Here is a 22,792-nt window from a genome sequence, read left to right as displayed (position 1 = left end):
CTGCTCTGTCCCTCCACCCTTCCAAGCATGATGTCCCTCTCCAAGGACTGGTCCCTCCTTGCAACATGCCCGAAGTATGTACGATGGAGCTTCAAAACCCTTTCCTCTAAGGAGCAATCTGTTTTCACCCTCGTCAAATCAGATCTGCTTGTTCTGTCACAGTCCATGGTATGTTCAACACCCTTCTCAGGCACCACAGCTCACAGGCATTGATTCTTCTCTGTCATCCTTGTTCACTGTCCAGCTCCCAGATGCAAACAATTGAGAAGGCCACGGCTTCTCAGTTAATACATGCAATAGCACTATAGGAAGTTTGAACTATCATGAGAACAGGCGCACACACAAAGTGAACACAGGCTGTTGGGGAAGCCGCACTGACAGGCTTGTTCGATGCAGGGCCCCAAATCCTTCAGCCTCTGAAAACTACAGAGAACAGAAGAAAAGTGAATAAAAGGAGGTGAGTGTGTGAGTGGCTCTGCACAGGGATCTCCATGCCAAGAGGAGGCGTGTTCACAGCCCACCAGACCAGTGGGGGGGACTCAGGCATGCCCCAAAGCCTGTCACATGGAAGCTTCCAACAGCACCCCAAAACCAAGCCAGGCCCTGCAGTGGTCCTGGGAGAGGAGAGGCCATGGTAGGGCGAACAGAGAGGTTGCAGGGCCTGGCCCCAAAGGGGTGCAGGCCTTCTTGCCCTCCGGGCTACCCACCACTTCTCGCAAGAACCTGCCATCAGATCTGAAGGCTGTTGTTTCTCAATGATTCATTTTCCCTAGAGACCCAGGAAACATCTAGAACACTTAAAACGGCTCTTGAGAATGCTTCCGCATCTGTGATGAGATCACTCAGCAGACATTCTCGGAGGGCCTGCCTGGTGCGGACATGGGCAGGCGGACGCTATGGCCAGCATCGTGCTCTGAGAGGGGCTGGGGAGGACAGCGGGCCTGGGAAGAACTGAGCATGACACAGGGTGGCAGGTGCAGAGCAGGCAGGAGCCCTGGAGCTGCTGCAGCCAGAGGAGAGGCACAGAGTGGGTCAGAGACGGCAGCTCGGATGGGGGTCACTGCACACTGGGGGTCCACAAGGTCTGAGGCCCTGTGGTCTGGGTGAGGTGAAAGACTGCTGAGAGGGAGAAGAGCTGGGCATCTAGGACAGATCGTGGTGAGCGAAGCCTTCATGCTGGAGGCCCCTGGGAGCCACTGACAGTTCCTGGGCAGTGACTTGACTGGCTGTGACGAGCCCTCAGTCAGCTTGCATATCAGCGCAGGCCCACAATCACCTCGGAGATGCAAGCGGTGGGGGAATGCCGAGTGGGAACGCAGTCTCCGTGCAGTGGGGCATGGCATTCGGCGACCACCTCCCACCTTCCCTAGGAAGCCAAATTCTAGAAGGTTCCTCCTTGATCCTAGAAAGGATGTGGGCTGGGCTGGAAAACGGAGCCTGTCTGGGTCTTCTGGGCTCTGTGGACTCTGGCAGGACCCAGGGTTCAGGGGTGTGGCAAACAGCAGTTTCTTTCTTCAGGAAAGCAAAGAAAAGTCCACTGGTCTACCACTTCATCGTGGGGTAGGAAGAAATAACCCGGCCTAGGCGGAGCCCCTCTTGGTCCAGGAGGGCATGTGGGCTGAGCACAGTCCTCCTGCATCAGGTGTCAGCTGGTAGTGGCACAACGGGCAGCCAGCAGGTGCCGGGGAAGCAGAGAGGGCTGCTGGTCCTGACTGCATCCTGCCAGCTCAGCTTCTTTCTATGCCCCCAGGGGAGCGTCTCCCCACCACCACCACACCCTGTTCCAGCTGCCCACTCCATGCCCCCAGGAGGAGCGTCTGTCTCCACCACCACATACCCTTCCAGCTACAGATCATCTTTTACACACTGGGGACACAGGGACAGCTTTGGATGACAAATACGTGTCATGGTTTCTGTCTTCTGCAGCATCTTGAGGGGTACCCGCCAACACCCCTAGAAATGGCAGTTAACCATGGGTGTATGTCCTGCATGGGTATATGTCCTGCATGAGGTCACAGAGGCCTGAGAGGCAGTGGCTCTGGTGGTGGTGACTGGCTAACTCGAGCACTTGTAAGGCCATCCCTGTCACGGGGCCATGTCTGTGAGCACAGCCGTCGGGTCATTTCGCCAGGCCACTCAGTGGTCCCTTCTGTCCTGGGAGTCTGGACACCACGCCCACCAGGTATTCTAGACATATGTGAGACTGGCCAGCTCCAGACCGGCACTGGGTCCCACCTGGGTCCAGGCCCCAAGCTTCTTCCAGCCACTACCTCATCCACAGCTTTTGCCACAAACTATAGGCACACATCTCCAGGGCGGGCACATCCTCCAAGCCATGCTGTCAAGTTGATGCTGAGCCTGTAAACCATATTCCGCAAAGCCTTCCACATCTCTCTCCCTAGGAATGACCAGTGCATTCAAACTGCTGACCCTTCCGACAGCATCCTAACATTTAACTTACTCCACCCCGGCTCCCCACCCTGGCTCGCACCCCAGCTTCCACCTTGGCTCCCCACCCCGGCTCCCACCCTGGCTCCCCACCCCACTCCTCATGCCAGCTCCCACTCCAGCTCCCACACCAGCTCGCACCATGGCTCGCACTCCAACTCCCCACCCTGTCTCTGGCACTTGGACAGCCAGGTGCCATCAGGTGACTCTAACTTGGAGAGATGGGAGCCTCATGGTGGGTTTTGGGAAGTAGATCACCAGGCCTTCTGAGACACCCGTGGGTGAATTAGAACTGTCTACCTTCGGATGAGAAGCAGCGTGTATGAACTGCATTGTGCAGGGCTCCCCAACACTCATCTTTCCCCTCAGAAGGCCCTCAGCCCATAGGAGCAGATCGTAAGGAAAGGGAGGTTCAGAGACACAGAGCCTGGTGCTGGGTGGGCACTCGCACCCTGGCACCTCCCTCTGCCCTCATGATCCTAGAGTCTCGGCTGGTTTCCAGTGGCTTTGGAGTTGAGACATGGACCCAAAACACTCAAAGTCACTACCTTTGAATCTCATAGTGATATTTGAACTCATAGTGACCCTCCATCTGTCCACCAAGGCTGTGAACCAATGTCCATCTTTCTCCAGAGGCACTGCTGTTGGATTTGAACCACTGGACACATGTTTGACAACACAACACCCTGAGAGGGGGTCTCTCTTACAGTAGCACCTGCGCTCTCTCTCACAGTCCTAGAGGCCAGAACCCAGAGATCAGTGGCTGGTGCTTCCAGAAGTGTTAGGGGGGAGAGAGTTATGCGCTTTGCCACCCAGCCTTCTAGAGCCGTACTCCTCCAATCCTGGCTTCCAGACCCTGCAGGATTCTGCTACAGATCACAGGAATTTCAATCTCCTTTGGATCCACAAATAATACCACTGATACCAGCAGTCAGGAGACCGGGAGATGTATTGGAGTGAGCCAGTCCACTATCAGGGACCTATCCAAATTACTGAGGAGCAATGATGTCAATTTGAAGACTAAGGTGCACCTGGTTCACACCATGGCCTTTCCAATTGCTCGCTTTGCATCTGAAAGCTAGACGATGGACAAGGATGAGAAGTAAGAACTGATGCCTTTGAGTTGTGGTGTTGGAGAAGAGTATGGGATATCCCACTGAGTGTCAAAAGAACATATTCCTTGGAGGAAGAGCAGTCAGAGTGCTCCTTGGAGCAAAGATGGTGAACCTTCATCTTATATACTTTGGGCGTGTTATTAAAGGGCTATTTCTTGGAAGGGACATAATGCTAGGAAAGGGGAAATATCAGAAGGAGAGGAAGGCCCTCAACAAAACGGTTAGACACAGTGACCACAGCAGGAGGCTGAGAGTGTCCAATCTGATAAAGACGGGACAAGACACGGCAGGGTTCAGATCTGCTGTTCACACGCTCACTGTGAGTGATACCCAAGGCACCGAACAACAACAACAGATCTCTTCAGAGCCACAGTTCAGCACCTCGCTTTAGCCCTCCACCGATGTGCCCTGTCATCCTCCTGGAAGGACACTGACTGCTTCACGCCTACCTCCGGACCACTATATCCAATCAAGCGCCTGTTCTGCGTAAGAGCTGTCAGTGGTGCCCAGTGGTCAGCAGCAGAAATGCATCGTTCACCAAGGCCTGCCCCTGGCCCCTGAGCTCAGGGCTCTCGCTCAGCCCATCTCTCACCCAAGTAACGCGGGACCATGGCCCTCCTCCCCATCCTTAATGCAACAGCATAAGGAAGGAGTCTGTGGGGTGGGGGTCAAAGCTCTTGGCCGCTGTCTGCACGGTCAGTGGTTAGGACTCAGGTTTGCTCCACAGAAGCAAGGTGAGGCTGTGGGCTCCTGTCCAGATTGCAGCCTTGGGAGGTCGTGACAGTTCTAGCCTGTCCAAGGTCACAACATGTCAGAACCTACTAAGTGGTCGTGAGCTATTGTTTACTTGTAACCTTCACAGGCTCAGAGGACAAGCACCTGGACACCGCGGAGGGTCACCTCTCAGCCAACCATATCCTGGTTTTCAGGTAAAGAAATGGGGACTGCTAGGTGACCCCCCCAAGTTACATGCCCCCCATGACAGAGGCAAGAGAGGGGCCAAGTGTGGGATCCTGGAGCCTGGATTCTTCCATCACCAACTGCCTCCCAATCCTCCAGGGCATCTGCACCAGCTCTCCTGACCCTGAGTTCCCACCACCACCCTCCTGACGCCTCCTCGGCAGGATGCCATGGCCTTGAAGGCCCCACCCCAGGCCAACTTCCAATGGTTTGTCAGAGCATGGCCGTGTGGCCCACCCTAGCTGATGAGGCAAACATAGAAGTCACCAGGGCGGGCTTCCAGGGCTTTTAAAACAGAGCACTCTGCCACTCCTCCCTCTGCCTCTGCCAGCTCCTCTTCTTCCTCCCTGGAAAGGAAGGCCACCCACACAGGAAGACAGATCAGAAAGTCAGAAGTGACAGGTTCAGGATGACCCTGGACAGTGTGCCTGGAGCCTGACACCATCTCTCATAGGGCAGTCCACCTACACATCTCTGGGAAGTCCTCATTTATGTCCCAATACCAAAGTGCTATGAGTGGGTGAGCTCAGCAAAAAACGAGAGGAATTGACACGGTGCAAGGTAGTGACAAACTGATCACAGGGCTTAAGGCACTTGACATCGTCTCTACTCTTGACATCATTTCTTTCTCCTCTGAAGCACCAAATAAAGCTTGAACCCTATCCCCCAACCTGAGCCAGTCTCACTGACTCCAACACACCTTCGTCCATTGGCCCTGTTACTATATCAATCCATCTCATCTGGGGTCTTCCTCTCCTGCTCTGTCCCTCCACCCTTCCAAGCATGATGTCCTTCTCCAAGGCCTGGTCTTTCCTGGCTATGTGCCCAAAGTGAGACAGAGTTTCAAAATCCTAGCCTCCAAGGAGGAACTTGGTTTCACCCTCTCCAAGACAGACCTATTTGTTTTCTTGGCAGACCATGGTATGTTCAAGGCTCTTCTCCTATACAAATAGATGCCCCCCCCCAAATGCTGCTGGGTTGATTCCAACTAATAGGGACAAGCAGGGCAGAGAACTGTCTCCTGGGGCTGAAATATTTCTCCCAAGTGTAGCTGGTGGATGCAAGGTACCAATCTTTCAGTTAGCTGGTAAATGCTTAACCACCATACCACCAAGGCTCCTAAACAGCATGCATACATATGCAGTAGGGCAGTGGCTAAGTGCTCAGTGCTGTTAACCAAAGACTAATGGTTTGAATCCACAGGAAAAAAACCCTTACCATCTGCTTTTGTAAATATTTCAGCCAAAAAAAACCCCTACAGGGTAGTTCTATTCTATCACATGGGTCACCATGAATTGGAATCAACTAGGAGCACTCAGCATATGTGTGTGTGTGTGTGTGTGTGTGTGTGTGTGTGTGTGTGTACATGTGTGTGTTCATGTGTGCAAAATAGGATTATATATCCTTTAAAGCCCTGTGTGCCAAATCCAGCATGATGTGTACAGGCTGATTTGGGCAGTAATCACTAGTTTTCAACTCTTGTAAAGGACATGAATGAAATGATAAATAAGTTTGATTTAGCAGATGTATGAAGAACTTTATACACGGTAAAGAGTTAAGTGTTCTTTTCAACAACCATGAAATTCTATAAAAAGTAATCATTAGACTATACAGAAAAATCCCAGCAAATTTAGAAATTATACGTTATAAATGTGTCTATAGATAGGAAGTACTCAATGAATGTAAGCTATTTTAAAAGTGTAGAATGCAATAACTAATGTGAAGCTCTCAACAACTCTGAGAGTTATAATCATCAATATCATCATTATATCACCACCATCACCGTCACTGTCATCATCACTACAGCCATCATCACCATTATCATGAACCCACCACCAGCATCATCACCACCATCAGCATGAACACCACCACTGCCATCATCACCACCCTCACCACCACCATCATCACCATCATCATGAACACCTCCACCGCCATCACCAGCATCGTCACCACCATCACCATCATCACTATCACTGGCACAGTTTTCATCAGTTGTCATAATCATCACTACCACCAACATCATCACCATTGTAATGAACACCACCATAACCATTATCATGAACACCAGAAGCAGCATCACTATATTATCACCACCACTGTTCTCATCACCAGTTGTCTCATCACCACACCACCAACATCATCACTATTATCATAAACACCACACTGTCATCATCACCACCAATAGCAGCAACACTGCCACTATCATGAACACCAGAAGCTGCATACCCATCACCATAACTGTCACTGTTATCATCACCAGTTGTCTTCATCACCATACCACCAACATCATCACCATTATCATGAACACTGCCACTGTCATCATCACCACCAACATCACCACCTTCATCATGAACACCACCACCACCACCAGAATCAGCATCACCATCACCGTGACTGTCACTGTTATCACCAGTTGTCTTCATCACCATACCACCAACATCATCACCATTATCATGAACACCGCCACTGTCATCATCACCACCATCATCTTCACCATGACTGTCACTTTTATGACCACCATCAGTGCCATCACAGTCGTCACCACTACCATCATTTAACAAATGGCAAAAACCAAGACAGAAGTTGTATTAAGTGCAAAGCCACACAATTAGTAAATAATAATACATATCCATGAATAATACCCAGAATAATATCCATGCAGTCTAGCTGCAAAACTCATGTTACTATTAATTATGCTAAACTCTTCACAGGCATACAGAATCGCTTGGTCACAAAAAGGAATACTGAGAAAGAGTGAGAGTGTGTGTGTGTATGTGTGTGTGTGTGTAACTTTAAAACACATGTATTTCTTAACTCTAAAATTAAGGGAAAATAATTAATATGCAAACTGACTCATTCCTTCACTTACTGACATAAATTCAGAACCAACTCCTAGCCTAGTAAACTCTATTGGTTTGTTGTTGTTATGAACAACAGATCTCAATCCTGTCCTATCCTGTACCGTCCTCTTCATCTCTGACACACTTGAGCCCACTGCAACAGTCCTGTGTCAATCCATCTCATTGAGAGTCTTCTTTCATTTGCTGAACCTCCATCTTTCAAAGCATGATATTTCTCTCCAAAGAATAGCCTTTCCTAGCAACATGTGCAAAAAATGTGAGATGAAGCATCACTATCTTGCCTCTGAGGAGCACTCTGACTGTAAATTCCACATGAAATTGCCCATCTTTCTCTCAAGGAGCTGCTAGTGTATCTGAATTTCCAGAGAGGTGAGGCCTTAGGGTCAGGAGAACAGTTCCCTATAAACCACACCACCACAGCTTTCCAATATGAAAATTCTTTTTTAAAATTATCATGATTACTGAATTTTGTACATCAACTAGGTATAAAAAATAGCATGAAAACAATTATCATTAGAGACCTGTGAGTTGCAGGCAAAGCAGCACACACAGGAAAATGCATAGCCTTTTATACAGTTAGTCTAAAAACTTGTATATTCTGATTTTTCTCTCCATTTTGTTTAATGCTGATGCCACATCTTCCTTTCCTTATTAAATTAATGAGATAATAGCTTCCTGCTAGTGGAATGTTTAAAGAATGATGCTAATCTGGGATGATATGACTGAATGAACCCTGAGTTTCTTTTGATTTTCATCAATAATAACGGAAACTGATCCTTTCCCTATCTAAGCCCATGGTCTCCAGGATAAGACAAGGGAGAGATTGAGAACATAATGGGGAGTATGTTGGGTTTAAAGGCAGAATATTTGGTTCAAGTTCCAAGCTCAACCAAGTGATTTTGACCAATTAGTGGAATTCTTTGATCCTCATCTGTGCAGGCTACTTCACTTGTTCCACAAACTTTACCAGATAAAGCCTGGTACTAAATGGGAATCTGCCCTGTAAACTGGACAGTACCAAGAACAAGTGAGATCCACAGTGGTAACACTCCTGATACACTGAAGGAAAAGCTCTCCATCTCCTGAAATTCTCTCTTCTACCACCTGTGGATGGGCTTGTGTGTGGCAAGTTTTACCACTGCCCATTCAAAGCCCACAACAGGTATGACTAATCAATCACACACAGCACTCCTCACTGGGGCTGTTGCTCAAAACAGACTTCTAGTGATGACAGCCCAATGGCTTAACCAGACAAGGTGACAATGCTGTCCCTAAAGACAGCCCAAGGCCTGCTTGCTTCAAGAAGAGGTGTGGGTTCCACGTGTCCATGTCAGGTGCTACTGCTCATGGGAACAGCACAGAAACACTGGGTGCATATGTCTCCACCACTGACACCTGTCTTCAAGGAAGAGCCCAGCAGAATCTATATTTATGCATAGATACATGCACACTGACATGTGCTCACACACCCAGTCACACACTGTACATATTCAGATGCGTGCACACTCATTCATGCAGTTAATACACCCACACACAGGCATACATTAACCCTCATACACAGTCATTCACGTTCATATACAGTAGCACATTCACACACACATGCTGGCACACACTAACAAATACACACAGCCATATACACTCACACTTGCACACTCAGACACAAACACATTTATACATAGACTTACAATAGCACGCTGGTGTTCATTCATATACGTGCACACTCACCACAGCTCACTAACATGCAAGTGTACACTGACACACACTAACACACTCATACTACATCCACTCACAGTAACACGTGTATACAGTCACGTGCGTGAACACACAGTGACATACATGTGCCTTCATACACACACCCTCCTCCACAGCCATACACACAGGCTCACTCACAAACACGTTCTCTCACACAAGAGCAGGTATATGCTGACTCACGCACACACCTATACAGCCCTATTTACATGCACACACCTGTGTACTCATGCACTAATCCGTATGCATGTGCACACACACTCATACACATGCTTACACACACAAAGACGTTCCATAAAGGACTGTCTGTCACCTTACAAAAAGGTCATGACAATAAGGAGAAAACTGATGGTTAGCACAGTCATCCGATGGACGCACGGCACTAAAGTCCATTCCCTTAAGGCAGTAGGAGCACAAGGTGGTATCTGATATGACTTAAAGACAACAGAGGCTGTGACGTGCCTAGCACACTGCCACCAGCCCTGTAGGTGCCCCCAGTGCCCACCTCTTTCGCCTCATCTCCAGAACCCACCAATTTAGAACGGCAACGTGTCCCAGAAATGAGTTCCTTTCCAGCCCTTCCCACCCCTTGTAGCTAGACTTGGTCATTAGACACAGTTCTGGCCAACGAGAGGTAAACAGAAGTTGGGTGGGCCGTCCAGGAAGGCTCTTCAGAAAAGAGCAGGGTCCCCTGGCACAGGCCTTTGACTTTAGTCCTTCCCCTTCATCCTGCTAGCAGAGCTGGTGCAGGAGCAGCCCTATTGGCACCACGAGGCAGCCTCAAGGAGGGAAAGCCGAGCTAAGGGAGCAGAGCAGAAGGACAGGAGCCTGAGAGACTCAGGCAACAGAAAGCCTCCTGCCGGCCGAGGCTTCCTCACACAGGACTCCTCCTTTTTCCTTCTTTTTAAACGTGACATTTGTAAGTTTACGGAGCAAACTGCTTTTCCATTCAACAATTTACACACATCTTGGTTCATGACACTGACTGTCATTCCCACACTAAAACAGCACTCTTTCTACTTCCTGCCTGGGTTTAACCACTTCCATTCATCCTGTGTCCCCTCCCTTCCTGCTTTCTGAGCTCTGTGGCCCTTTGGATCTTGAATGGTTGACAGCTCTGAGGAGTGTGGACCTCCTTGGTGGATCACCCTATCCGCCTTTCCAGTATTTGGCTAATAGTTGAGTCACAAGGGTGATTTCGGTTCTAAGCCTGAAGGGTGGTTGGCAGGATTCAGATCCTCAGTTCTCTGTGACAGGCAGCTGACCACAGTCACTGACAGGTTCATTCTGCAGGAGCAAGTCTGGCTGAAGACAAGAAGGAAACACACAGAGCAAAGGCCGCTCTGGAAGTGGCCACAGGTGACAGGAAGTGCTGGGGATTCAGAGCGTGGCGCTGTGCTGCGTGAACCCTCACTGCAATCACAGTTACAGGACCACTGCCTCCACGCCTCTGCTGTCCAGGATCCTCCAGCTGGACACGCTGTTAAACAGACTGTACAGTTGTCAGAGGTGCTTGGTGATCACAGCGTCAGAGGAGGTCACCATGTCCTGGGGAGTCACTCCACCTAAGCAGGCCCAGTAGGGTGTCCCCCAGCCTGCGGGGCACCTGGGTGTGGCATGCATCAGGCAGTTAGGGGCTCAGCCTGCACTGTGCCCTTGTCTGCTACAGACCTAGCCAACACCAAAGCAATGCCAGTCTCCCCTACACTAGCCAGATCCCCCCTTCCCTCTCCACTGTGTGAACCCTGGAAGCCCATCACTCAGCACCCTCTACCCTGTGTTCTCACCTGCCACTCTCATTCTGACTGTCACCTCCCCCACAGCCTTCCACAACACTGCGGCTGCCCGGCCCTGTGGGCGGAGCGAGGAGGGATGGGGACAATGCCACAGGTCACACACACACCCTGACAGCCCCACCTTGACCCATTCCTGTCTAGACGAGCTGCCATGGTGCTGATCCCAGCTCATGGTGCCCTGAATGGGTCAAGAGTAGAAATGGGCCCTGTAGGATTTCTAACAACTAATTTTTGAGAACCTGCTGTACAGAACTTCTTCAAGGTGACAAAGAGCAATGGTGTCAATTTAAAGACAAAGGTGTGCCTGAAGACTAAGATGTGCCTGATCTGAACTATGGTCTTTTCAATTGTTTCCTAGGCATCTGAAAGTTGGACAATGAGTAAAGATGACAGAATTGATGCTTTCAGGTTGTAGGGTTAGAGTACCGAGCATCCCATGGGCTGTCAAAAGAAGAAATGATAAATAAATGCCTTAGAGGAAATTCAACCAAGGTGCTCCTTGGAAACAGAAGGAAAAAGCAGCAAAACTTGGTCTCTCATGTTACCAGGGGAGACAAGTCCCTGGAAAAGGACAGCACTGCTGAGTCGTAATTGACTTTGACAGCACCTAACACACCAGCTTTGCGTACCACCAGGCCTCTCTTCCACAGCACTTCTGGGCAGACTGGAGCCCCCCAACTTCTCAGTCAGCAGCCACCAAGTGGGTTAACTGTTTGCCCTACACAGGGACCCCCACATCCAAGGAAGGGGGGCCTCTTTCTCCCCCATTCCACCAAAGAGGCTCAGTAAGAAGTCACCAGACAGGAGGGAGGGGTTGAATTATGTCTCCACTGGGTCTGTTCACATCCAATGACACAAGCGGCCTGTTGCTGCCTAAGATCAGGGTCCTGGAAGATGTCACCAGTTAACATGGGGCCATGCGGAGTTGTCGTGATGTGCCATCAAGTCAGCCATGACTTACAGTGGTCCTACAGACAATGGCTATGAACCCTGTCCTATCCTGAGCCAACCTCAGCGTCTCCAACACACTGACCCTGTTGCCACAGTCACTGTGTCAATCCATTTTGTTGAGGGTCTTCCTCTCCTGAGCCAACCCTCTATTTTGCCCAGCATGATGTCGTTCTCCAAGGAGCGGTCCTTCCTGGCAATATCCTCCATGACAATGGGTGGGTCCAAGTCCAAACTGAGCCAGGTCCATATGAAAGATGAACAGACAGAGGAAGATGGTCACGTGAGGGTGGAAAGCCAAAGGACAAGTGGGGCTACCAGAAGGCAGGAGAGAGAAGCCAGGCTTCTCCAGAAGAGCCCTCCATGAGCCCTCGGCCCTGCCTGCACCCTGAAGTCGGTCTACAAACAGACCTGGGAGATGCGTCAGGCTTGGGTCAAGACCCCCCAGTAGAGTAGATGCTGTCATAGAGCAAATCACGCATTTCTGGATTCTTGGTGTATACAGAGTTACGACAAGACACCTCTGTAATCTAGGAAAGCACAACAGTGGATGTGAAAGTCAGAAGTGACCAAAACGTGACACGGAGCCCACATTGTGGAGGAGCAGCAAGTGGACTTGCTCAATGCCAGGCTGCTGCAAAGCTCCAACTTGTCAAAAACACACAACCCTCACATCGCGGGGAGGCGGAGGTGAAGTGTGTGCCCTGCTCACCTCCAGAGCTGGCACATAATCCGTGAGTTCTCAGAACCCCAGGCCTGTGGTCTGTCATCGCCACAGCCCTGGCCCCTGACACACCCAGGAGTCCTGGCGGAGACAACGTGGTGACATGGGGATTTCTGGTATTTCTGATTGTCACCCTGAAGGTGGGGTCAGGGACGTGGCTATCTGCCCTGTGGGACCCAAGGAGAGAGCCCCCCAGTCCCTCAGAGCTGGGTAAGTCACCCAATGAGGACAGGCAGGAAGAGCGAAGACTGCAACTTCCTTTTCCTGTTTTACTCTGTGTCATTTGTCAGCAGGGCCAGGGAGGGGGCCTGGTCTAGCCCGGTGTTCCCCAGGGGCTCAGACCTGAAGGCAGGTGCTATGAACTGTGGGCATGTGGGTCTGCAAACCCAGTGGTTGGTGGTTCAAGTCCACTTGGAGGTGCCTCAGATACAAGGCCTGAAAATCTGTCTGGATGGTCCATCCACTGAAGCCCTGTCCCAGGACGGGGTCACCATGACAGGCCTCTTTACCAGCCCCAAACTCCCCTCAGCTTGTCCCTAGAGCAACCGCCATCCTCCCCTGGCACCCACTCTCCTGTGCTGGCCAGGGTTGGAGACTGACATATGACATCCTCAGGATCCCAGGAACTCTCCACAGCAGGCCGGGAGGAAGGGAAATGGCACAGAGGGGTGCGGGGTATGCGGGAGGCAGAGGGCAGCAGGGAGCAGAGGAAGGGCACAGAGGAGGGCCCAGGAGTACAGTGTGGAGGCCGTGTGAGCACATGGCTGGCATGCTCAGCCTCCCAGCTTCCAGAACCACTTTCAACTCACACCTCTGCAGGGCCAGAGAAAGCCAGCAGCCCTTCCACCATAACATAGTGACACCTTTCGGCCAGGTGTTTCCAGGCTCTTTGGGGCCTAGAACCGAGATCACAGGTCCATGACAAAGCGTGAGAAACTGGTTGCCGGAGAGCAGGTGTCTCGGACCTGCCACCACCCTTGAGAAGCCACCTGTTTCCACCTGCCCAGTGGCCAGAGGCCACACAGAGAGGCCACCAAGTCACCCGGCTCCTTCTGCTGTTGGGGGACCAAGGGCCCTGAGTATCCAGTAATCTTCCCTGATCCCACCTGATTTGGGACCCCTCAAAACAACACAACCTGGAACCTGGCATGCCATGGGGCTCGGTACCAGAGGGCACTGGAGCTCTTGGAGCAGAGAGACCCTAACAGGTGAGAAATATGGGTCAGAGGAGGGGAGATGGGGGCATGTGGACAGGGTGGCACCAGAACCCTCAGTGACCAGAGGCGGGGGTTCCAGGGCAGAGGGATACCCCAGAGGGCCATACTTTCCTGGCCAGCCAAATTCAGGGCTCTTTAACTTCTCTGCTGGACCCTGGGTTCCCAGAAGTCCCCAGGCAGACCTCCTACAAAAATCTGGACTAAAGACGTGTCTCCACATCCAAGGTCCATTTTGACATGCAAAAAGGAACACAGGATGCTTCACGCCAGGACCAAGGCCACCAGATCATGATAGGGAGAGGCAGGGGACTGGATGCACCCAGGGGACAGGAGACGGAGTGGTGGGGACACCACCACTGAAATGGCAGAGGAAGTGCCCTACTTTGTTTAACAATTGTCATCTTGAAAATCGCAAAGCTGGAGGGTACTCTCCACCCACCTCACCCCACACCGTGTCGGGAACCTTCCCGCACATTGTCCACTCTGCACAGGGGCACAGACAAGCTCTGCGGTCCATGTCACAGGGGCATGCCTGGCATCTGGCTCTCAGGATGGACCAGGGGTCCAGTGTGAGCCTTTCATGATGGTCCTGTGGCCCCAGAGAATCTTCAGACGCCTTGCCCTGACAGAGGCAGGGCGCGTGGTTTCAGAGCTTCCTCGACTTCCACACACAGACACGAGCCCTCGTTCAGCCCACCACGGGGGCCACAGAACAAAATCACTCACCACAGCTGCCTGCCTCAATGTCCCTCTTGTTTCTCCTCCTCCTCCAGCCTCGCCACCATCCCTGCCCACTGGCCCCGGGCTCCCATGAGGATGGGCACCTGCCTATCACTATTCAGGGCTGTCACCTTCTGGCAGCTTCTCCCAGACAGACTCAGCATCGCTCAGAGCCTGACCAACCCGAAGATCCTAGAAGGACACAGCTGGGGAGGAGACTGAGGCCAGCGAGGGTGCCAGCATTGTCCTGACAGGCTGGGCCCAGGTCTCTGGTCTCTCAGTCACACTCAGGGTCCCCCAGCCCAGGCTGGAGAAACTATGACCTACAGCCCATGGTGGACAATCATGGCAGGAAGTTTAGAGCAGGTCCGAGCACAGCACTAACGGAAGGGCTGCGCCTGAGCAGAAAAGGCAGACAGACAAACAGCCATGGCATGGACACACAGACCAAGGTTCAGGGGAGTGTGCTGCCTCCAAACCCCTATAGGCTGTCACACCGGAAGTGACCCTAGAATCTTCCTGGAGACCCAGGTGGAGCTTGTGGATGAAGGGAAGAGAGGACTGTGGACAGGTGGAGCTTCCTCGAATGGAGACGGGCAGGAAGAGAGAGACGCACCAAAATAATCCTTAGAGATGTGATCAGCAGGTGCCCACCCCTCAGAGGTGACCATGGGGGCAAGGCTGGGCCCTCACCATCGTCCCCCAATTCCAGAGTTCATCTGCTAGGTGGGGTTCTCTGAGGAGCCCAAGCCCTGTCCTTTACCAGCCTGTGAGGCGAGGTCCTCACCTCCTGATTCCGTGCTCTGTGTGACCTAAGTGGCCCATTTCTCCTCCCCAGGGTCTCTCTGCTCCTGTAGGGTAAGTCTACCGCAGCCTATCAGCGTGAGGAGTAAGAAAAGACAGTGGGATACCTTGCTCTGCGAAGTTTGTTGTAAGCTGCATGCACACTCCACCCACATGAGCTGACAGAGCCGGCCACCTCGTCTGGGGCCATTTTGGCACACCCAAACCTGGTCCAGAACTCACTCAGACACTAGGAGATGGGGTACCCTCTCCTGCTTCCTAGTCCTGTGCCCCTCAAATGCAAGCTTCTCACTAGAGATCTGTTGGTACCTTCTCAAGTAACCCCATAAAAATAGCCAGCCATTTACAAGAAGACTCTTCACACACATGCACATACACACACACACACTGTCTCTCTCACACACACACACTCTCTCTCTCTCTCACGCACACACACACACTCTTTTCCATACTGGGTGGCCCATCAGTTCAGAACCAGACACAGTAACCTCACCATCCATCTAGACACTCATGGCAATCCATGTGTGTAAAGAGCTCCCCGTTCCTAGAGGCATTCTAGACGTTGTCTGGTTACAAGGTTCTGAAATGTTGACAGAACTTTTCTCCTTGATCTGAGGGTTGAGCACACGGATGATTCGTCTCTGACTCACTGAGCATGTCACTTAAAATGTGCCTTTCCCTTATGAACATTATACTCCAATTAATTTTTTTAAACAATCAAAAGCATTGGGTCAGCTGAACATATCAACAGAACAGAGTGGACCAGACACGGTGGAGATGCTCCTTGAAGGCCCTGCATGTCCACTGGGGCGTGGAGCACTCACTCAACCTCCTCGCCACTACGTGCCTCTCCGGGTGGCACAGCACCCAATCCCAGCAATGGATGAAATCCCCTGGATGCAAGAGTGAGGAATGAGTGGATGCGGGGCTGATGGGCACACAGTAGGTGAAGAGCAAGTGCATGGAGGGCTGAGTGGGGAATGCCCAGGGCACGGAGGGATGGAGAGGTGATAAAGAAGATGCATGAGGGGCTGTAGGGACTGAGTGTGACAGGGACTGAGTGTCACAGGAACTGAGTGTAACATGGCTGTAGGAACTGAGTGTCACAGGGACTGAGTGTCACAGGGATGTACGGACTGAGTGAGAGGGTCCACGCAGATTTCAAGGCAGGGCTGAGTTCACATGCGCACGACAAATGGAGGGCTGGAGTGTGAGTGAGCAGACCCTTAGGAGCTGGATAAATGGAGAATGTGAACATGGAGAACTGAGGGAGTGTCCAGGGAATGGCTGGACAGGGGTGTGAATGAGCAGGTACACAGAGAATAGGTGGAGACTTGAACGAACTGGTGCACGGAGGGCCGAGTGAGTCAGTGCCTGGGGGGTGGATGAACAGAGGTGTAAGCGAACAGATGTAAGGGAATGGATAGACGGAGGTGTGGATGAGCAGGTGCATGGAGGACTGACTGAGTGGGTGAGTACAGGAGGAACATATAGACGGTCAGAACTGTGAACCAGCAGGTGCACGAAGGGCTGAGTGGGTGAGTCCACATGGCGTATATAGGTGGAGGTGTAAATGAGCAGGTTCATGGGTGGTGAATGAGGTCCCAAGGGCTGAGGTGTGAGTTAATTGGTGCATGGAGGGTGAGTGAGTTCAGGGAGTGGAGGTGTGAATGGTGCATGGAGGATGAGTGAGTTTTGGGGGATACAGATGTGAATAGGCAGGTGCATTGAGGTTGAGTGAGTTTGGGAGCTGCAGGTGTGAATGGGCAGGTGCACAGAGGGTGAGTGAGTTCGGAGGGGGGGTGGAGGTGTGAATGGGCGGGTACATGAAGGGTGAGTGCATTCAGGGGGACAGAGGTGTGAATGGGCAGGTGCATTGAGGTTGAGTGAGTTTGGGGAGAAGCAGGTGTGAATGGGCAGGTTCATGGATGGTGAGTGAGTTCAGGGGGATAGAGGTGTGAATAAGCAGGTGTATAGAAGGTGAGTGAATTTGGGAGGGTGGAGGTGTGAATGGGCAGGTGCACAGAGGGTGAGTTTGGGGGGATGCAGGTGTGAATGAGCAGGTGCATGGAGGGTGAGTTCAGGGGTGTGAATGGGCGGGTACACGGAGGGTGAGTGAGCTTGGGGGGAATGGAGGTGTGAATGGGCAGGTGCACAGAGGGTGAGTTCGGGGAGATGCAGGTGTGAGTGGACGGGTGCATGGAGAGTGAGTGAGTTCGGGGGATAAAGGTGTGAATGAGCAGGTATACAGAAGGTGAGTGAGTTTGGGGGGATGCAGGTGTGAATGGGCAGGTGCATGGAGGGTGAGTGAGTTCCGGGGGATAAAGGTGTGAATGGGCGGGTACATGGACATTGAGAGGGTGAGTGTCCAAGAAAGGCTCCACAGAGATGTGAGTGCACATGTGTCCAAAGAATAGATGGACGAGGTGTGAGTCCACAGGTGTGTGTGGGAAAGGTGCTCTCAAGGCTTGACTGGCCTCCTAACCCTGCTCTGATCCCACTGTGCTCAGAAGGCAAGTGGCCCAGCGAAAACAGGCGAGGGCAAGGTCTGAAAGATCTCTGAGTCTTGTCTGGTCCTGACCCCACCTCAGAGCAACTCATTGTATGTTTCCTAGTAAGCAGGAACCCCACTCCTACCCACTCCTCTGTTTCCTCCATCCCAAAATAGATTATGTCCATCTAAGAGGGGCAGGTCCAGAAGGACATTGGGGACCAAGATAGTCCAGGGGATCCCACACTTCCTCCACATTCTCACCATCCCCTGGACATGACCGAGCAGCACTGCTCCCCCAGGTCCATCAGTGGTGTGCTAGGGGGTCCTTCACCCCACGTTGGCTGAGCAAGCTTTCTACACTGTGGCACTGCAGGAGAAGCAGAGGAGAGATGGAATATTCCACAGGCACTCTCTAGCTGCCAGAAAAACACTGCAGTCTGAGCCTGTAGTAAGGAGAGCCTGGCCGTGTTAGGGAAGTCAGAGCCTTCTGCCTCCATGTGTGAGGCTGTCCTGGGCCTCAGTTTTCCTGTCTGCAGAGTGGGATGGCATTGTACCAGCCTTTCTGCAGAACTGTATGCATGTCTAATGTGAAAGCAGTCTATTCCTTCCTGATCAGTCCTCCAACCTCTGCTCCCACCTGTGGACCTCTGAGATGCCCACTCAGTGGACTGACCATAGGGGTCTTAGTCAGAGGCAGAGGCTGGATTGGGACAGGAAAATGGTAAAAACACTGGGATGGAGGGAAACGGTGAGAAGCAGAGGGGGCACGTGGAGGATAAGGATCAATCAGTGCCCATGGCCTCCAGAGTAGCACAGTGGGACCGATCAGTACAGCCCCAGCTTAGCTATCCTTGCACGTACACTGGGCAAGTACCAACTTCTGAGTTTCCAGTTCCTCTCTGGTCTCAAGGCCAGGGCTTTATCTTGTCATCGCTGTCCCCAGAGTCTCAGAGGCAGGCAGCAGAGGCCCTGGCAGGGGCAGGCGTGCAGCAAGGGTGTGAGGCACACAGGGAAGACAACACCAAGAGTAGGCTCTCCATCCTGCGAGCACACTGCCCTGGTTCTGCTGGGAAACGAAGAAAGGGGTGTCCTGGTGCGGCCGGGTCTCCAGCCAGCCTGGGAGCAGGGGACAGACTGCAGCCTCACGCTCTCCTCACACCTGGTTCCTACCACCGTGCCTGCACCCGACAGCACTCAGCCTGTACTCAGGGCCCCCAGAGCCATGTTCAGTAACGCTGTCCTGCCCCTCCAGGCCACCGGAAGAGAAAGCTCCTTGCAACTGCCTCCAGTATCTGAATGGTCAGCCGCAGGCCAAGGAGGGGAACTGACTCCCAAGCCTAGTGTGACAACACAGATGGCTGATTGCAGAGTCCAAAAAGACAAGTTTCAGGGAATCACGCTCTGTGCTGTCACAGGCAGCAGCGGATGGTGTGACACAACTGTGGCCTGCAGCAAGGCTATGAGCCTACTCCTGGGTTTCATCCACTCAGGACTTTATTTTGAGGGTAGGGAGTGACCATGAAGCATTCCACACCCACATCCAGACTCCCGACTGCCACCATTTCCTCCAGCAATCTGGGAAGGACCCAACCATCCCATTAATCAGCGGAGCCCACAGGCTCGAGGCAGGTGCCACATCTCAAATTCAGCACCATGGAGAGCGCCAAAGTCCCAGCATTTGGCACATTTCCAGAAGGACAACAAAACCTCTGGGGAAAGAGCTACAAGTGACAGGGACATCAGAAGACAAAGCAGTAGATAGAGGAGGAATGTAAATCAGAGCCCGGGGAAATGATGAAGTCAAACGCACTCCTTTCAAAGCTCAGCTGAGACTCTGCTCTGTCTTGGTGTTGCAAAGCTCTCTGCCACCGCAGATCCCGGAGGGCCGGGCCGGATCCATTGTAATATTCCTCCAAACCCTTTCAGGAAGGCGCAGCCATGGATCCAATGAGAAGTGGTAATTATATATGTTTTTTAAATCCATTTCACAGAGCGAGCTAATAGCTGCATCTGAGAAGATGCACTCGTTAACAGAAGCAGTGTCAGGGTTCCGTGTCCACCATGGAGACTTGGGGAAAGTTGGTGCCCGCTTGAGACATCATTCAAGGTTAGATTAAAAATAAGAGGGCCCATGAAGATGAACCTGACTCATTAATGCCACTGTCCAACAAGAGCCAATCCCTTGGGGGGCCAGCTTGGGGCTCCTTTTTCTTCTGGGCCTTGGAGCACCTTAATTTGCATTTATATTAAAAAAAGAAGAAAACAAACAGAATTGACTGGGAAGGTATTTTGTTTCCTGTAAACCTGGCTCTTCTGCTGCACAGCTTCTTGGGGCACAGTGAGTGCAGCTCAGTCTGTTTCAGAGTGAGGACGGTGCCACCCCACAGCACTCACCATGGCCACGCAGGCCACACACAGCCCAGACATTTGCTCTCCATGGTCACCCTGGCAGAAGGGGGCTAGACAACGCCCCTTCCACAGCCAGGGAAACAGACTCAGAGCAAGCACCCCCATCCAGGCCAGGCCCTGGCCTCCGAGTGCCGTGTCTGTAACCTGTGCTTCCCGTCCTTGCACAGACATTTCAGCTTGTCATTTGGGGGTGGGGGGAGAGGACATCAGCTGGAAATCCAATCAAGGATATGACGGGGAAAAGATACAGAAGCCCCTGTCCTGGACTGGCAGAGTCCCACGCACCCTCTGGCTAGGGCACCCTTCTGACACTTTGCTTTCTCGGCATTTTCTCTTTTCAGTTCTGTCAGAAGTGCCTGGCCACATCCACGCGGCAGAGTCAAGCACAACTCAATCAAAACTTTATCAGCTCCATCCCTTTACTCCTTTAAGGATAACAGGCATGTTTCTGGGTTTCCTTTGCATCCATCCCTTTGCTCAGTGCTGTTCACTCAACTCCTGGGACCTGCCAAGGGTTTTCTGTGCTCCTCTTGCTAGCCGGAACCAGCACACTCGCAAAGCCACCGCCTGCCGAATGAATCACTGCATACATGCTCCAGGCTGGTGGGTTCTCTCTCCTCCCCGGTCGTGGTCAGTTCCGGAGGCACACTCCTTGCTCCCTAACTCTTGATAAGCAGGCCCAGTCCCCCAGGAGCACCATACTCCACACGCACCGTGTATCACTGACACAGCCCACACTGGAGTTTCAGAACAGAAATGCCAGCAATGACCGCCTGAGCCTCAGATGCTGGGACTGCAGGGGGGGAGGAAGGGAAGGACTCATCTGTGTTTTGGCCACTGGACACAGTGTAGGGCTAAGCTGGTTATGGTGACAACAGAAGGGCCGCTTCCTTCCCAACAGACAAACCTGCACCGATGAATTAAACATTGGAAGAAAGATGACTCTCTGCAAAGTCTTTTCCAGCAAGACAGAGAGACAGACCGTCTTGTGCTGACGCTTCCTGTTGCATATGGCACCAAGAAAGCCTGCTTCAGCACACAGAGCCTTCCCGAGAATAAGATCAAGGGGAAAATTCAGGGAGGGCCAGAGAAGGCAGGGAGGAGTGATGGAGAGGAGAGAGCAAAAGGCTTTTCCCAGGAACTGGATGGGCACAGCAGGGACCAGCCACCACTTGGCCCTGACCATCCAAGGAGGTGGCGTGCTGGAGAGGAAGGGATACAGCGTTGGGACGTGCCTGAGCCCGGAGCCCCAGATCACAGGGTGTCCCCCAGAAATCCCCGATAGAAGTGACTGGCTCTAGTTCCCACAGGTCTCCTTACACCCTCCAGTTCCCCACAGCCAAGTCCTAATGGGGATGCTGTCCAGCACCACCTCTTTGCTCCACCATAGCGTCCTTGGGCACTGAACCTTCAGGCCAGTCAGGCTGCACCCTGGGGGTCCCCTCCCCTGCTGGCACCGATGATGAGCTCCCCTGTTTTCTGGACAAAATCCAGACTGTTCCCTGTCACCGTCTGAGGGTGCGCAGGTGCTGCCCCTTCCTGGGCCTCCACCGCCCCTGGAGGGGCTGACCAGGCTGTCACCCCACCCCAAGCCTTCCAGAGCCAACTCCCTCCTCCCGGGGACCGCTGGTCCAGGCTCTAGAACTCTGGGCAGGGGGAGTCAGGGCTATGGAAGGTAGAAACCAGGGTTCAGGGAGAAAAGATGCCACGGGCTGTGGGGTAGGCTGCCGAAGGTCAGCACCTCCCACGCCCCAGCAGTGCCCCACCGCTGGAGTGCTTCTTGGCACCCCAGGTGCCAGGACATCCTTCTCCAACTCCCCAAGGAGCTAGTAAGTGAAAGCCTTGGCACCCCAGCAGCCCAACCCGCGCCGGGGCGGTGGGTGGGTGGGTGTCTGCTACGGGATTATTCTTAGCGCTCGTCTTCACAAAAGTGGCGCCTCCGCCCTCCGGGCTCCGGCACACTCCACTGGGGCTCACACTCCTGGTCCAGACGCTGCCGGCGCAGAGGGGAGCACGGGCGGGGTCCCCCAGGGGTGAGGCGTCAGGCACAAGAGGTGTGGGCTCCGGGAGGGGAGGGGGCGCGCGGCGGGAGGGGCCCCGCGAGAGGCTGCATTTAACCCTCGGCGCGCTGCACCCCAGCCCGCGCCACGCGCTCTGCCGCCTCTGACTCCTCCGCGAGCCGAGCCGGCGGCGCGCCCAGCCTTACCTATGGTGGTGATGACGGTGATGGCAAAGTAGAAGGAGCCGGCGAATTTCCACTGGACGCCGGCGCGGTGCGGCTCCGACTGCAGGATCACCAGCTCCAGCTGCCGGTAGTCCTCGCTGCTCATGTTGTACTTCCCCTTAATCCGGATCTCCTCGGCTTTGAGTTTCTCCTCCTCGCGCATCTCGTGGTCCGATTCCAGGGCGTCAAAGACGGCGGCGCCCACCAGCAGGTAGGTGAAGGTGCAGACGATGAGGGACAGAGTCCGCACGTTCTGCCTCTTCATGGCCGCCAGCAAGGAGCCGGCGCGGGGGGCATGTCCCGCAGGCTCGCAGCCGCGCGCG

General features: G+C 52.8%; 1 protein-coding gene across 1 annotated transcript in view; it reads right to left on the bottom strand.

Moving 5' to 3' along the window:
• The window catches only part of KCNK9 (potassium channel, subfamily K, member 9), an 87,077-nt gene extending 64,291 nt beyond the window's left edge, over positions 1 to 22,786 (bottom strand). Inside the window, exon 1 of the mRNA XM_006879267.1 lies at positions 22,452 to 22,786. Coding sequence (XP_006879329.1) covers positions 22,452 to 22,734 — 283 coding nt within the window. The 5' untranslated portion in view covers positions 22,735 to 22,786. The remainder of the gene's footprint in view (positions 1 to 22,451) is intronic.
• Between the last annotated feature and the right edge of the window lie 6 nt (positions 22,787 to 22,792).

This window comes from Elephantulus edwardii, unplaced genomic scaffold, assembly GCF_000299155.1.
Source record: "Elephantulus edwardii isolate Elephantulus edwardi_28Jun2011 unplaced genomic scaffold, EleEdw1.0 scaffold00003, whole genome shotgun sequence".
Classification (NCBI taxonomy): Eukaryota; Metazoa; Chordata; class Mammalia; order Macroscelidea; family Macroscelididae; genus Elephantulus; species Elephantulus edwardii.
The sequence above is the reverse complement of the archived record's forward strand: the minus strand, read 5'-3'. Positions and strand labels throughout refer to the sequence as shown.